General features: G+C 44.3%; 1 protein-coding gene across 1 annotated transcript in view; it reads right to left on the reverse strand.

Moving 5' to 3' along the window:
* Window positions 1-556: 556 nt before the first annotated feature.
* The window catches only part of LOC144691273 (uncharacterized), a 42,535-nt gene continuing 25,479 nt past the window's right edge, over window positions 557-17,612 (reverse strand). Inside the window, exons 10-14 of the mRNA XM_078559317.1 lie at window positions 17,417-17,509; window positions 13,896-13,956; window positions 11,925-12,124; window positions 4,995-5,108; window positions 557-1,079 (exon numbers count right to left, since the gene is read on the reverse strand). Coding sequence (XP_078415443.1) covers window positions 777-1,079; window positions 4,995-5,108; window positions 11,925-12,124; window positions 13,896-13,956; window positions 17,417-17,509 — 771 coding nt within the window. The 3' untranslated portion in view covers window positions 557-776. The remainder of the gene's footprint in view (window positions 1,080-4,994; window positions 5,109-11,924; window positions 12,125-13,895; window positions 13,957-17,416; window positions 17,510-17,612) is intronic.

The following is a 17,612-nucleotide window of genomic DNA, read 5'->3' on the forward strand; positions in this document are numbered from 1 at the left end:
CACCAGCATAGAAGAAATGCAACCACCTATTTGCCCTACATAATGCATAAACAGGAAAAGACGAACAGGTCTGGGCATGTCTGTTTGCAGAGGCCAAGATTCACTAGGAAGGCTGTAACAGAATGGTGTCATTTGATGCAATATGATCTACAGCAGAACTCTAAGACAGCCATAGCATTGTCAATAGCTGTCAAAGATCATTTCAGTCTCAAACATTGATGTGCCCCGTCATGAATCAGAGAGACATAGCAAATCAGTCAATATGAAGCAAATAAATATCAGCCACCTGCTTGATATTGTTCCTTACCTGAACCAGCAACTAATTTTTTACTATGAACAATTGGTAACAGCATGAGAGGGTACTGGATTTTTTTCAAGTAGTAAATTTCTTCAAAGTCCAATGATTGCACACGTTTGGACCTGAACACAACAATTATGTAATCATGAACTGTAAGTGCTTTCACTCTATCACTGTGCAGCTTTTCTGTGACCATCTGGACTGGAACTTGCGAGTAATGATGATTCTGCAAACAGTGTCATGGGGTTCAGCTTAATATCTCATAATAAAGACACCACCTCAGCCAATGAAACATCCCCTCAAAAATGCACTGGAATATCAGTTGGATTAATTACTAGATTGGGATTGAACTCATAACTTTCTGAGTTAAAAATATGAATGATAATAAGCAATTGAGTCAAGCCGACATAATTAATGGGAGTTGGTAAGACTAACTGAACAATCACTACATAAAAATCATCATTATTACATTGAACAGTCAAAATGTTAAGGTTTTAAAGCTCACCTTTTCTAAAATTCTCTTCAATAGAACTACACTTGATGTGTCAATCTGGACAATTTGTGTTTTGGTCCAGGGTCCAAAACCATTTTCTGACTTATTTTTGTTTTTTAAAAGCTCAATAATTTCATCTTCCATTTTACTCAGGGTCCGTTTCAACTTCTCCAACCTGACCTGAGCTGCTTTGATTTTTGCCTGATTAGTCCCCAGCACTCTATCCACTGTCATGTAGGTCTTCTCTGGATGGGGTGACATCATGTGATCCTTTTCCAGGTCATCTTCCTAATGTAATACATTATCACATAGCACATCAAGTTTATGGCCATCATACATAAATATCTCAAAATAATTCATTAAAAACAAAAATAAAAACTATCATGACTACTTTTTTAAATTGCAGGATTATGGGAAAAGGGTGGTGAAGTGGGACTAGCTGAATTGCTTCTGCAGAGAGCAGGTATGGACTTGACATCGAATGGCCTCCTTCTTTGCTGTAACCATTCTATGATTAAGATAGAATGCGCTGACCAATATAAGAACATTGGTTGCAATTAAGAGGGGTGAAAGGAAGTTAATGCACTGAGAAATGCAGTAATGACTGAGAGTATTGATGAGTATACAATTCACGTGATACAACACTTTCAATGGTTTGTGTCAACCCCAATAGCTTATTACATTCTAGGGGCTGAATTTTTAATCACCTTTGGGGGTGAGTTTGGATTCTGGTGGGTCCAGAAATCATGCACTCGCAATTAGATTTTCAAATGGAGGGCCGGAGGGAGCAAGCAAACTGCACGCCCCCAATTAATTGCTTGTTTAACCAGTTGTAGAACTCGTAAGGAGTGTGGGGAGAAACAGTTAGCAATTTTCAGATGGTAAGCATGGGGAGCTCAGAGGATTTGGAACACATTGGAGCATAGCTGTCAGGAACATAGTGGGGAGCCATTAGTGCTCATGACTGTAATGTGAAAATTTTGTATAAAAGGAGAGATTTAAACACAGAGATAAAAACAAAAAACTACTGCGGATGCTAGAGATCCAAAACAAAAACAGAAATACCTGGAAAAACTCAGCAGGTCTGGCAGCATCGGCGGAGAAGAAAAGAGTTGACATTTCGAGTCCTCATGACCCTTCAACAGAACTGAGTAAAATTAGGAGAGGGGTGAAATATAAGCTGGTTTAAGGTTGGTGGGGGGGGGAGGCGGGGGGTGGGGTGGGGGGTGGTGTGGGGGGAGAGAAGTTGGGGGACGGGGTGGTTGTAGGGACAAGCAGGCAGTGATAGGAGCAGATAATCAAAAGATGTCACAGACAAAGGAACAAAGAGGTGTTAAAGGTGGTAAAGGTTTAAACACAGTTGTTCATGTACTAGCACAGAGTTGCAATCACTAACGCTGAGAAGCTTGATTTTGTGAGAATTATTTGGACTTTTGAGAGGAATGTGAGACTGCTGGAATCCACGGTCACATGTTTCCATGCCTGGTTGATCTGGCTCACTGGAGCTCTTCTTCCAGATGGAAGGAAGAGTACAGCTCCCCTGTCTGCCATAACCTTAATCAGGGCCTCAAAGGAGGCATCTGGGAAATGTGGGGCTGCCTGGGCCCATCACTGGCCCTTTGCTCTCCCTGCTCATCCATTTCCAAAGATAATGTCCAGCTCAGTCATGGCTGACTTTTCTCTTTTAAATTATGCCTATTCACAGCTCCCACTTCATGCCTGTGCCGGATGCCCCTAATCAGGTGCTGAACCTGGCTCCAGACCAATTAGTGGCTGACACTTTGAAAATTGCATTGCGTCACTGATGCTGACCTGGTGCTGGGTTGTGACCTGGAAATATTCTGGATTCCTGACCCTGCAATGAAAATTCGGTCCAAGGAGTCTGTCAGTGATTCTTTAAGTAAAGTTGCCTCAATTCATTGCCAACAATAAGAACAAACCTGGCTTTAAAAGATTTGACACAGTCTTGCAAAACTAATGTTGTGCTAGCAATGGTGGAAATCTGGCTGATGACGTCGTTCAGGCATTTTTTGATCAAGGTAAAAACAAATGTTTTTACTGGAGGTTGAAGAAGTGATTTTGATGGTTTGCTTAGAGGGTGAGCTGTCCTGGAAGCAAAAATTAGTTCTTTTGCTGCAAAGCTCCTTTAAGGGTTCATTCTAAACAAACACCACAGGAAGAATTTTGCCAATTGGGTGGACGCCCCGACATCAGAAAAGCGGATCGTTGGCACGCATGAGCAGCCAGTCGGACTACCCCCTCAGTTTTACGGGCAGTAGCCAATTAAATGGCTGCTACCAGGGTTGCTGCCCTGTTCAGGATGGCAGCCCTCTCTGGAGAGCTGCAGGCCCAATCAGAGGGCTGGCAGCTCAGCAGTGTCACCAGATGCAGTGGCCAATGCTGAGGTGGGCTGGAGACCTGCTACATTCTGCAAGTAGGAGGAAGAAGATTAAAAAATATATAAATTTGCTAGTTGTGAAGGGGAAACCCTTCTGAGGAAATCACTGCGGCCACAGGGGCTGCCTTCCCTGCCTGTGGCCCTCTCTTTGCTTCGTGAAACAATACATACTGGGCTGCCACTGGGAGGCAGCCTCCATTTAGTTGGTGAAGGGTTAATCTTTCATTGGCAAAATGCCAAAGGCCCTTAATATTGGACCCTTGCATATTCAAATTGGCTGTCTGCTGTCTTGGGGCAGGTAGCCTGTCTGATCCTGGTCCCGCCATTGGTAAAATTTCCTGACAGTGAGACATTGGGGAATCAATCTGACACAATTCCCCATGATCTCAGCCCTCCCCACCTCCTTTCCCTCCTGGAGGCTGGTTAAATACTGCCCCATGCATCCACAGTGCTGTTCAGACCTTCCAGTTTCACGATGAATCAGACCCGTAACTTGCATTAAAATTGGATGCTCATCAGCCTGGTGTGCAGATAGGCTTGAGTACATATAGGGATGAATTTTACAGCCCCGGTATTTGAAGGTGGGAAGGCTAGTGAATTAAAGTGGGCGGCCAGCTTGCCACCTTCCTGCCTAGGACACTACCCTGAGGAACTCCTGCAGCAGTGTCCTAGGGCTGAGATGATTGGTCTCCAAAAACCACAACTATCTTCCTTTGTGGTGGGTATGATTCAAACCAGTGGAGGTCTTTTCCCATGATTCCCTTCAGTTTTGCTAGGGCTTCTTGATGCCACACTCGGTCAAATAATGCCTTGATGTCAAGAGCTGTCACTCTCACGTCACCGCTTGAATTCGACTCTTGTTCATGAATGGACAAAAGCTGCAATGGTGTCAGGAGCCGAGTGGCCCTGGCGGAACCCAAACTGAGCATCGGGGAGTAGGTTACTGCTGTGTAAGTGCCATTTGATGGCACTGTCAATCACACCTTAAATCACTTTGCTGATGATATCGAATAGACTAATGGGGCGGTAATTGATTGGTTTGGATTTTTTCTTATTCTATCACAGGGTGTGGCCAGGCCAGCATTTATTGCCTATCCCTGATTGCCCTTGAGAAGGCAGTGGTGAGCTCCCTTCTTGAACCGCTGCAGTCCATGTGGTGTAAGTAAACCCACAGTACCGTCAGGAAGGGAGTTCCAGGACCTTGACTCAGCGACAGTGAAGGAATAGCGATATAATTCCAAGTCAGGATGGTGTGTGGCTTGGAGGGGAACTTGAAGATGGTGGTGTTCCCATGCATCTGCTGCCCTTGTCCTTTGAGGTGGTGGAGATTTTGGGTTTGGAAGGTGCTGTCAAAGAAGCCTTAGTGGGTTGTGCAGTAATGGTACACCGTCCAGCCATTGGTGGTGAAGGGTGTGAATGTTTAAGGTGTGGGATGCAATAAAGGGGGCTGCTTTGTCCTGGATGGTGTCAAACCTCTTGAGTGTTGTTGGAGCTGCACTCATCCAGGCAAGTATTTCAATTTCTGTGAACAGGGCATACCTGGACAATTTTCCAAATTGTTGGACAGATGCCAGTGGCCTATACTGTAGCTGTACTGGAACAGCTTGGCTAGGAGTATGATTCTAGAGCATAAGTCTTGAGTATTGCTGCTGGGGTGTTGTCAGGGCCCAGTCTTTCTGTATCCAGTGCCTTTGACCATTTCTTGATATCACATGGAGTGAATTAAGTTGGCACTAAAGCATTTTGTTGTGAGCTGGTCATTACTTTTACAATTCAACTTTCCTCATATTTTTAAACAATCCTACCTCTGAAGCATTAACGCACAAATCTTTTTCTTGATTTTTTTCTGGTGGTCCTATGACCATAGCCCATTTTTCTGTTGCAGCATTTCCTGGTTCTCTGATTTTATTTACACAATTCTATAGAAGAAAAAAGAATTAGAAATGGTGAGAGAAAGAATACATAAATTTGGTCTTCCACGTGTCACAGTTGAAATCCTGATTGAGTAAGATACGGAAAATTTTGGATCAAATCAATTCTTGCTAGCAAAAACGAGACCTCAGGTTGTATTTACATAATAACATATGAATATATGGGAGAGAATTTAATGTCCTGCAGGTGGGCGCGCGCCCGACCCAATTGGGCGTAAAATTGCGCGCGATGATGTTGGATAAATGTCCAAGGTCATCGCACACTCACACGATACTTTGGTCAGCGAGTACGCGCGGGTGTCGGAGCCATGCCTACCATTAATTAACAGGCCACTTAAGGCCCTTAACAGTCCAATTGATGGCGATTTTTCCTTGCCTGTGCGATTTCGCACTCATCGCACAGACAAAACGAGCAGGCGGCTAGCCAACATTTTCAAAAACCTCATCCATGGATGGAATAAATAGGGTCAGCAGCATTGCCAATGTGAGTAGTGAGGAGCTTTCGAGATAGTTTGCTGCTGGTTGCTTATTGGTACTTGGCAGCCTTAATTCCGTTCAGGGCTTCATTTTTAGCATTTCCAGGCCTCATTTCAGGACTTATTGGTGTCTGCTAGGCCCCTGGAGGATTAAGACCATGTGGACCCTTCCAGGTATCAAACAGCCTTCCCTTATCCTGGTAATGGGAATTGTGGTCTCTGCTAGAGGCACCTTGTCTATTGAGGAAGAGAGGGATAGGAGGCCAGGTGTCCCAATGCAGCTTCCAGGGGAGGGACCTGTGGGCGGAGAGATGCAAGCACAAGGGGCACAGGGCCAGCAGTAAGTCCAAGGCGGAAAGGGCTGCAGAAGACGCCACTATCCTGCTGCCGGGGTTTACAGGCAGCGATGCAGCTACCTCAATATGTCTGAGGTGCAATGCCAAAGGAGGCTCTGCCTCTCAAGAGAGACCATGAGCTCCATTTGTCAGATGACTGGGCCTGAGATCAGCTCCGACTGTGTGGGTGGACACCCTATGCCAGTGGCTCTGAAGATCACAGTGGCCCTCAACTTCTATGCCTCTGATTCTTTCCAGGGCTTAGTGGAGGATCTATGTGGAGTCTCCCAATCAGCTGTCCACAGTTGCGTCAAGCTGGTGACAGAAGCTCTGTTCAGCCGGGTACTGGCCTTTATTCTTTACCGTATGGACGAAGCCAGCCAGGCTGAGCGAGCCAAAGGCTTTGCAGTGATTGCTGGTTACCCCCTCGTCCAGGGTGCCATCAGCTGCACACATGTGGCCATCAAGGTGCCAGCGAGTCAGCTGGATGCCTTCATCAAAAGGAAGTGAATCCACTCCATGAACGTGCAGATAGTGTGTGACCACAGGATGCAGATTCTACAAGTCTGTTCAAGGTACCCAGGCAGCTCCCATGATGCTTACATCCTCATAACTCCCAGTTGCCAAGACTCTTCAGTGCTCCAGCCCAACTAGATGGTTGGCTGCTGGGTGACAAGGGCTATCCGTTGAAGAAGTGGCTCATGACGCCTCTCCACCATCCAAAAACAGAGGCAGAGAGGCACTACAATATGAGTTATGCCTCCACAAGGGCAGCAGCAGAGAGGAACATAGGTGGTCCTCTCAAGATGAGCTTCCGATGCCTGGACCGTTCAGGGGGAACACTACAATACCCTCCAGAGTGGGTGTCACTGATAGTGGTTGCATGCTGTGCTCTCCACAATCTGGCACTGGCAAGGGGGGACCCACTGGAGGAAGAGGATCTTGATGCAGCTGCACAGGCCACAGATGATGAGTCCAGTAATGGGTCTGAAGATGAGCACAATGAGGAGAACCCTGAGGGTGTGCAGCCAGACCTCAGTAGCCCGCAGGAAGGCAGGGACACCAGGGATGCGTTGGTCCAATACTCCTTCAGATAGGCTATCAAAGATCAGCTTCAACCGCATGCCAGGGCTGCTGCCTCCATCAGTGCCTGTGCAATAAAATTCAGTCACCTACATCCCTTCTAGTATTCCCCGCACAAATGAAATAAAAAGGTGAAGCATACTCAGGCCATGATGACAAAAAAACATTTATCTCATTCTGACAGTTCAATAATATTTACATAAATGTTTCTGGTCTTCGACCCCTGACCAGTATTAATAAAGTAAACATAAATGAACATAAAATCACCCGTGTCCTGTCTCTCTTGTGTTCATAGTATCTTTAACTTACATTTGTGAATGTTACATCTTGGTGCTCCTCCCTTGCTGGCACCGGCATTGGAGACTGCCTGCTGACTCTAGTGTCTTGTTGGCATTGATGACCTTGGCAGCCGTCTGCTGGCCAGTGGAGCTTGTGCTGGCTCTGCCTGGGAGGGAGCGGCCAGTTCCACGGCTGGAATCTCACCAGTCGCCGCATCCTCATCAGATGCCACAGTCACTGGCAGAGGGGGCGAAGGAGCTGCTACCGTCATGTAGAGCGCCCTGAGAGGAACCCACAGAGATGACAGGCAGCTCATGCGCCAACGTGAGGTCACTCTGGACCTCCCTGCTCACCACTGATGAACAGGCAACTAGCTGGGATACTGGGTGCCTCATCCATCTCCCACATGGACACTGACCACCTAAGGTCAGTGCCTGTGTGAGGGCTTGCAGGTCTGAGCGCAACCCAGGAACCACTGATTCTGTTCCTGGAGCTGCCTCTCAATGGAGGAGGCAGTGCACTCGGCCATAATGGTCAACGCAGTGCTGATGATCCATATGGATTTCTCCACCCACGGACACCATGGAATGCAGACCCTCATGAATCTCCACTAAATCCTACCACACATCTCGCTGGACATCCAGCATCTGCTGCCTAATGGGCGACGCCAGAGGCTCATCATCAGCCTTCGACTGGGCATCGTCCTGGTCCCCAACAGTCCTCCGACTGCCGGTGCCCTGGGTTCTCTCTGTCACGCCTGCACCTCAAGTGAGTCTGAAGTGCCCTCACTAATGTGCACCAAGATACTAGCCACCAATATAATGCCCACCGAGGTGTTGGTATCTGTGCTAGTGCCTGCTTCAGAGAGCAGGTGTGATGCTGGTGCAACAGAAGCTCGGTGGTCCTCCGGCATCAGGCGTGGCCTTTAGGGTCCGGAGAGCAAACACCTGCTGGCGAACCTAAAAGGGAGAACAAGGACATATCATTAGTTTAAGTCACCACATTGTCAGTGTGCATGCCAGGCACCCTGGTGAAGCCATGGAGATCTGCATCACAGTGCCTTTGTCTTTCAATGATCAATGGGGACTCCAGGTTTATGGCTCACATCAATGAAGAGACTACACCAGAATGGTTGCACAAACCAAAAGACTCAGCTCTGTGCACTGAGCTCTTAGCTTCATCTGGCACCCCCACCTCTCCACGCGCGTTTGCACTGGACGCGTGCCGGCTCTTGAGCTCCAGGGCATCTTGCTTATATCTGGAAAGGATTAGGAGGCTAGCAGGGCCTCCGCCGGTCCACGACCTTTCAATATTGTTGTGGGTTGTCTTCTCCTGAAACAACAGAGGAGCATTGATTAGTCCACTCTCTACCTGCAGCACCATTGCTGCCTGGCCAACCCCAGCTGTGGGGCACCTGGCAGGGCACATTCAAGTCATGTGCCTCGAGCCACAAGGCACTCAGTCCAAGCAGCCAGGGCTCACCCCCTTGGCCTACTCCGGCGTCATTGACAATTGGCACTCAGACTCTAACACACCTGAGGCTGACAGGATATGGCCACACTTTAAGACTTCTGCACACTGACCCATGCCAACACGGAACGCACCCTTCCTGAGCACAGCAGGTCATTGAAGCACTTCTGGTGCACCGCACCATGACATGGCTGCTCACCATTGCTGCCACCTCCTCCCATGCCCTCTTGGTTAGGTGCGGTGGCCTCTTCCTCCCATCCCTGGGGACAATGATGTACCTCCTGGAAGCCGCCTCCTCCAGGAGGACAGCGAGGCACTCATGAGAAAAGAGGGGGCCGAGTGCCCAGCCGATCTGCCCTCCCGCCTGCCACGTCCAGCCGTGCTCAAGTCCATTGTGAAAGTACAGGAGATGTCCTTCCGTGGCAGCCTTCCAAGGATTGCCTGGGCCGCTTTTAAACAACCGCCGGGCCGCCATTGGACCCGGCAGTCAACAGGCCCACCCTCACTCGGCCCTTCCCGGGGCTGCATTTCATGCTGGGCAGGCCTTAATTGGCGTGCCAGCTTGAAATCGCGGTCAGGGTCCAATCACAGGCAGCGGACTATTTTGCGGCCACTCCTAGGTCCGCCCACCATTCCCACCCAACAACATCAAAATCCTGCCCATGAATTAGGAGCAGGAGTGGGCCATTTGACCCCTTGACCCTGCTCCACCATTCAATAAGATCCTGGCTGATCTGACTCTGGCCTCAACTCCATGGGTGGAATTTTACGGCTCTGTTGCAGTGGGGGTGGGGCCATATAATGCAGCGAGCTTTTCAAAAGTCCATTGGCCTCGGCTGGACCGTAAAATCCCACCGGCATAAAATTCCCCTCTTTGACTCCCTTTTTAGTCAAAAATCTATCTACCTCTGCCTTAAAGATATTCACTGATCCTGACTCTCTGGGGAAAAGAGTTCCACAGACTAACGACCCTCTGAGAGAAAAAATGTTGTCTCACCTCAGTCTTAAATGGGAGACCCCTTATTTTTAAACTGTGTCTCCTGGTCATAATATTCAAATAACAAATAACAATCACTGTTATTCTTTTAAAGATGGAAAAAGTTTAACTATATCATCAGTTTTTTTTTCTCTATTATCATGAGTTTGACTTGCAGTCAAACTCTGCAGACCAGAACTTCACGCTTGCCTTTAAGTGTGAATATATGGGACAGAATTTTGCCCTTGGCGTGTGGGCTTGGCTGGGGCAGGTGGGGATGGTCGGGAAGCCGACCTCTATCTGCGATTGGCACTGCACCATGATTTCACGCTGGCGGGCCAATTAAAGCCTGCCCAGCGTGGAACGCGAGCAGCAGTGCTCAGCGCTACCTGTGCAGGCGGGGGGAGGAGGGTGAGTGGGCCTAGCATAAACTTCACGCATGCATGCGAGTGAGCGCTTCATAGGGCAGAATTTAGCCCTTGGTTGGTGGGCAGGCCCCACCGGCTCAGCAGCGGGCAGGCAGCCAAACCCCGCCGCCGAAACGGGGCCCACCGCCATTTTGAATGGGTGGGCCAATTAAGGCCCGCCCAGCGGCCTGCCCGACAGGAAGCACTATGCACTTCCTGTGTGGGGGGGGGAGGGAATCCCCAACTGTCAAAGTGCGCTCTTTCGCGCATACGCGAAAGAGCGCACTGCTCCCTGAGGCAAAGTCCTGTCTCAGGGAGTTTAATGGAAGGTAAGTAAAGTCAAAAAATAGAGACATTTTAAAATTATTAACATGTCCCCCTCATGTGACAATGTCACACAAGATGGGACATGTTGATAACAAATTCATAAAATTTATTAAATTTTTACAAAACGGTAATGAAACTTCATCCCGCCAGTGGATGAAATTTCATTAATAATCTACATGCTGCTGGGGCTCCTGGCCTTCCCGCCAGCCTTAAGGTTGGACGGGCAGGGCATTTAACTATCTTAATGAGCCTGTCAATGCCCTTAATTTGCCATTGACAGGTCGGCGGACGAACAGCTGATTTCGCTGTCCACCCAGCTTCCTTAAGATTTAAATGGACCGGGATGATGTCGGGGATTCCTCCTGACGTCATCCTGCGTCATTTTCCCCTCGGCAAGTGGGCCCCGCCCCCAAATTGCAGAGGGGAAAATCCTGGCTATAATCTCCTTGAGGCACAGAGCTGCCTCAGGAAGATGAAGCGCTGTTTAAAAAAAAAATAAAGAAAATAAATATGTCATAAAACATGTCCCCTCGTATGGCTCTGTCACATGAGCAGGGACATGTTTTTAATGCAAGTGTAAAATTTTTATTGATTTTTATTTGCTTTAGGAAACCTCATCCCACCCATGGATGAGGTTTCCTAAAGCAAATAAAAATTTTACAGCAGCGTAAATTTGAATTCAATTATCTTTTTAATGGCCTTAACGGGCCTTTTCATTGTCAGCGGGCACACTGACGACTCCGGCACACGCCTGCCTAACGAAATATTGTGGGGCTGCATGATGATGTCGGGACATCATTATTTTACACTTGGCCAGGTTAGGCGCATGCCTACCCGCCGAGCTTAATATCCTAATCATGGAGTCTGATCTTAACCCAAGCGCACTTTAAGCAAGTATTATAACTATAGCTGTCCTCATGCAGCACCCTCAGAAATTTTCCAAATACTGCATCATATCACAAGACTTGAAATACAGGATTAATATGTAAGTGAAAGGATGGCACCCCTTAGAGGTGGAATACATAAGATTAATGCTGAGAATAATTTTAAGTTTGTCCAGGTTTGTGGGTCACGGGGACTTAGCACAAATTAATGAAATGCAACTTCAAAACTTATGTCAGTAAGCACGTGATCATTCAAACAGCAATCGATACCTGGAGTGATCATCTGGATAATGAAGTCAAGGAAAAAATTCTCTTAGTTAGTTAATGCAACTGAATACACCATATTTACAAATTAACTTATATCATCTCTAATGTCAGCGTTCCAACTCTAGAAATATTCATGGGATTATTCTATAGGCATGAATGCCTTGAAATTGCATGCAGGCATCCCATGGAATTTCAGGCCCAAGATGAATAACCAAGATTCAAAGCATTATCAGTTTCTTTTGGCTATCCCATAATTCGGCCAAGGGCCAACTAAAGCGAGGATCCGTCAGTTACATTTACCTTTCGATTTATCTTCGGTCCTTGAATCTCCTGTGAATAGTTCTGCTGTAGCTCTACATCCAGATCATCTGATATTTTTAGTTCTGAGGCTGCTTGCAGACAATTTTTCTCCACTTTTTCTGTGATCATTTCTTGCTGGGGTTTTAGCATTTCTTGTACTCGTTCTAACTCTAGTCTGGTCATCTGAAGTTCTTTGAGGGCTAAGGTAACAGATGTAAATTAAAGCCAGGCACCATATTATTCGAAAGAAAAATTAACATTAGTGCTTATGGGGCCATATTCTAAGTCCTGCGTAGTTTTTTTCCTCCTACCACATCTTCCATGCTGGGACCATATTTCCAGCTCCAGGTTACTTCCAGCTCCTTTCAAAAGTACACAGTAACTAGTACAGCAAGGCAATTTGCTGAATAGAAGCAGTTTGAAACTTTGAGACAAGTGACAGTCACAGAATCTACATTCATGGTAAACTTGTTAAAATTATAGAGAGTTCCCTTGGGCAATCATCAATCAGTCCTTTTGGCAGAAAATATCTCAATGCAATCATTTCTTTGTCAAGGGGAACTTACTTATACTGTACAAGTTCTACCTCTAAACTTGAATGACTTGGCTTCCTTTCCTTTTATTCCCAATATTTTAATTACACTTGATGGTCATAAGACTTAGCTATTTGTCTTCCATTACATTTTAAAGGCTGGGCTTCACTCCGGAGAATCTGTCCAGTTCAGCTGTAGGGTGGAGATAAGCTTTTTGTGGGAGCCGAGTAAAATGATTGTTCTAGTCATGGCCCATCTACAGCTTGATTTCAGATCAAAACTGAAGTGATTGTGGAATCAAAGATGGTAGTGGAGAGCTGGAAATGTTGTCAACATACATGTGAAAACTGATCTTCATGGTTAATGTAACCCGAGGCAGCAGGCAAACAAAGAAAAGGGGTCTGAGGATCAAATCCTGGGCTACACTGGAGGTAAATATAAAGCTGCAGGAGCAAAAATTATTGGTGGAAATGTGCTGGTTTGGCTGGAATCAATAGGATTGGAATTGGTGCCCCTCATTGGTAGGTCACAGAGGAAATATGGTGTAGTAGGATGGAACCAACTTTTAAAAATATATTATTTCACGAGATGTGTGTTCACTGACTAGGCCAGCATTTATTGCCATCCTTAAGAGAGAGATTACAAAGGACAAGGAAGGATAATGAGGAGGTAATAATGATGGGAATTTTAAAGGAGAGGGAAGTGGTGGTCACACAAAAGGAGTCATAGTGATATCAGTTAACACCCTACTGCGTGATGAGAGGGGTGTGAGTAATTAGGAGTTGTTTGGGGAGAGAATCGAAGGTGCAGGAGATTGGTCCATAGAGATTTTTAGGCTGGTGAGAGTTGAGGAAAAGAAAAGGGGGCAGAATGAATGACTCAGAGATTAATAACTTGAAATCACTCCTATGAAACTATTATTTTTGACAATATATCATGTAGCATTTAAAAGGAAGGGAATTTTAATCCATTTTCAGTTCTGTTGCTGCTTGTAGGTGTAATAGAGGACATTAATAGTCAGAGTTAGCTTTACAACTGATGTATCATAACTAGCATATTTAAAGATTACAGATTATTGCTATCTTAAAATTAATAATGACTAATTATTCAGAAATAGAAATTAGTGAATATTATACATTAATAGTCACATTTTAAAAAGTATTTCACTCAGGTTATTTAAATTAAATTGTTATGTCTACAGAGTTAAAGAAAAACTATAAAAATGCAATTAAAACAAATACTCTCTTATAATTTATCATATTATATATGGTGTCCTATTTTAAAATCCCCTAAAGAGTCTTTATAAAATCATTGCGGATTTTAAAATGAATCTTTTTGGGCAAATTTTAAATTAGATGCGTTTGAGAATGGGATTTTTTCTTTAAAGAAAACCTCAATTTACAGCCACTGTTGTCTTTTTATGACAATCAATACTTACTTGAAACCTGATGTGTGTGTAACAGATCCAATTTCTGGGGAAACCCTTCCAGAATTTCAATCTATAAAATAAAAAAAACACTCTTTCATGTAATATTATAAACTCAAATCATCCATTTTAGAGTAATGTTAGTCCCCAGTTACTAATAATACCATAATAGCTACTTCTGATATGATTGCTTCAAACTGCATTGTGAGTTAAACACAGCCATAATGTATTAGCGCATAATGATTGAAGAATCTATTCATATAATTTTCAGAATAATTATGATTCAAAATCATACATTACAATGCAATCTTACAGAATTTTCTAAAAGTATATGATTTATCTTTATCTATAGTTCACCACCTAAAGTGCTTACATTGCACTGAATAATTAAAGGAATTGTAACTCGTATAAAGCAAGCTAGATTATTAATGCATAAAGTAAGCAAACAGGACACAAGGGATGTGATATTCAGCTGGGATCAGAAGTAATCCCAGCCCATTCCTAGCCCTTGTGTGTAAAAAAAAATGGTTAAAGTAATTTTTATTTTTAAAAAACCAAATTATAATTAAATATAGTTTAAAATGCTGGTACAAGTTTATGCTCTTGCCTTAGGTATTCTCTTGGTTAATGCAGTGTTAGCCACTCCCAGAATTCTGAGAGACATTTAGAAGTGTGCCTATACTGCCCGATATCTAATTATATGATAGCATAACTTAGAGATGTGACAACATAATTCTCTTGCGATTTCAACTAAACGTATTATTGGCTCTTCTTTGAAATTATTGGATAGGCATTTGGAAAGGCATGAAATAGTCGTAATTTTTAATGACTTTTGCTTGTGCTCTATGTCTATCCAATAATTTCAAAAAAGAGCCAAGGACACATTTGATAAGACAAACCAAAATGTGAATCATTAATTTGCTTTACTTCACATCAAGTTAACATATATAGCAACAGTTATTATTAAATTCACACAATGCAATCAGTACAACTTGCCTTTATGTAATAGTACAAAATAATTGACATACTGGGGGAGAAGTCTCTTTGTGTACTGCCGCTACGGAACCTTATGTCAATTGCCAGACAACAGGCAGTGGTGTGGGCCACTGCCTGCACAGCAACACAGCATTCTTCATTGCTATCATTGAAGAACATGACTCAGACTGGGCAGATAGCAGCACACAGCACTACCTGCTATGGCGACACATAGCATCACTACCTGAATGAATTTTTCTCCACTGTGTTCCGTTAAGTCAATAAGGTGTCTTGCTTGGCTGAAACAAAATAATTTCCAACTACCCTGCTGCATTCTAACCTTTTGAGTCTGACAAAGGTATGCTTCTCCAGTATTGTGTTTAAAGATCTGACCGACAGTGAGTGCCTTTGTTTTTAATCTTGATGTGTTCACACACGATGGAAGGCCTTATGTCAGATTACTCATGATGAATGGCCAGGACCAGTGACCTCCCAACACAATGGCCTTTATTTTTAGGTGGACAGGAAGGTGCGATCGGCGGGTCAGGGATCAGCTGGGCAATGGACTGCCGACCACGATTGGCCCCCGACCATGATTTCACGCTGACTGGCCAATTAAAGGCCAGCCAGCATAAAGCATGTGCTGAAATGCTCAGCGCTGCCGGAGTGGGGGCAGGAGGACGGTGGGCAATGATGTCAATGCGAATGCGGGTGAGCACGGAATGAAAGCTCCCTGAAGACAGAGAGCTGCTTCAGGTAGCTTGAGACTTCAAAACAATTAAATCAAGATTTTAAAATCAGGAACAAAAATGTCCAAGCATCACAAGCAGTCACCTGAACATATACATGATAAAAATTCTGTCCATAGGTTATTTTTATATTTAATAATGGAAACCTCATCCCGCCCTTGGATAAGGCTTCTTGAAAAATACAAAGGCCGCCTGGCTGATTCGCCCGTCCACCAACCACGAGGTTGGAGGGACCACGGAAAATCGGGGACAATTACTACTTTAACAAGGTTAATTGTCTTCTGAATTGTTGGCTGGCGTGCTTCTGACTTTTGCGCGTGCCCGCCAACTGAAATCACACGATTTCATGTCCGATCAGGTCAGGTGCGCATCCGCTCGCCAACCTAAAAATTCTGCCCAATGAGTGTGAGCCATTTATTGTTTGCAAGACAAGCTAATGCGATACTTGTCGTTTTTAGCAGAACTTTCAACGTTGGCAGGAGCATAGAATGGCTGATATCGGATCAACCATCTCCTGTACAACCATCTAATTTTTCTTTCCATTGAAATCTGCTGAAGTTGAAAGTTCTAACTTATGTGTCCTATGCTGTTTTAAAACACAGCCTTTAAAGATAGCTCTTTGCATCCAAATCATTTCTATTAAAAAAAAGCAAAAAATCCCAAATATAACAGATATGAAGAAAGGGTTGTGATAAATAGGGAAATACAATTCTAATTCTAATCGTAAAGTGTAAGACCCTGATTTGCACAGTTTTCTCCTGCTGTAACTTTGGAAGTGGACTGGCAGAATGCCCTTGGAAAAACGGAGTAAATGACCGCTGACCTGTTGCTCAACAACCTTACAAAAATTTCAAATATATAGGGTGGAATTTTACTGCCCTGTTGTGGCGAGGGCAGGGCCGTAAAGTGCAGTGAGCCATTCTAAGCTCTTTTGACTTTGGCGGGATGGGAAAACCCCGCCGGTGGGATAGGCCGGAAAATTCCGCTTACGTATTTTCAGGGAGCATGGACTCACCTTTACGAGCGATCTTTGGTACAAATTTACAGCAGTTGAGATAAAACCCAAGTTTAGCAAGAGCTAGTAGTTTATTATTAATGAAGGCTATAAACTCTAAACACTACATGGTGAAAGCATGATAAAGCGAAAATAATGAAAAAAATATATATCTAAGGGATTGAGAAATTGAAGTATTTGTCTTTGGAACAGGCAAGATGGACTTTCTGTACTTGCATGTGTTTATGTGAATAACTTTGGGAGAGATATTTTTATAAAACTCATCCATTAGGTGGTGTAAGAGCTCAGCTGCAGCTTCTCTCAGAGCTGCTTGAAAAAATCCCCAGCTTAGTCATGAATATGTTCTGAGGAGATCTCACTGCTAATATCCCTGAGCTACAGTGCAAAGTTGTATTCTAGTGGAGTTAACAAATTGATGATAATGTCATCCCGTTTAGCTAACTGCAAGCTAGATTCTTGTTCATTCATTGCCAATGAGTAGGATAGCTAGCTTTTTATCAGGTCAACTTGCTTAAGTATGATAAAGTGAAAACGCTTTTTGCTTTCAGGCAATGACAAACATATTCTAGTTCCCACCACCTCTGTCACCTTGATAAAAGCAAATTAGAAAATCACAAAAATAGCAATGTAAAATAGATAATTGGAAAACATTACATATTGAAAAGATGTTTTCACGTTTGAATGTCACATGTGGTTCAGAAGCTTTGTACAACAAAAAGAGAGCAATTTGGTAACTTGAATATCTTCGCTTCAATCAGGCATACATTTCGCTGTAGTTGACAGTTATATTTTACCTTTTCATTCTCCCATTTCTCATATTCTTGTTTATTTTGGATGTGGGTATCGTTTCTTTCTTGGATCAGATGGTTATTTTCATCCTTCAAATGCTGGAATTTGTTAATAAAATGGCTGATTAGTAAACTATTTTATAATGGACAAAAACTATTTTGGGACAGAAGACTTTTGACCCGTTTTCATCATAATTGCACC

This window comes from Cetorhinus maximus, chromosome 2 (genome assembly GCF_964194155.1).
Source record: "Cetorhinus maximus chromosome 2, sCetMax3.hap1.1, whole genome shotgun sequence".
Lineage (NCBI taxonomy): Eukaryota > Metazoa > Chordata > Chondrichthyes > Lamniformes > Cetorhinidae > Cetorhinus > Cetorhinus maximus.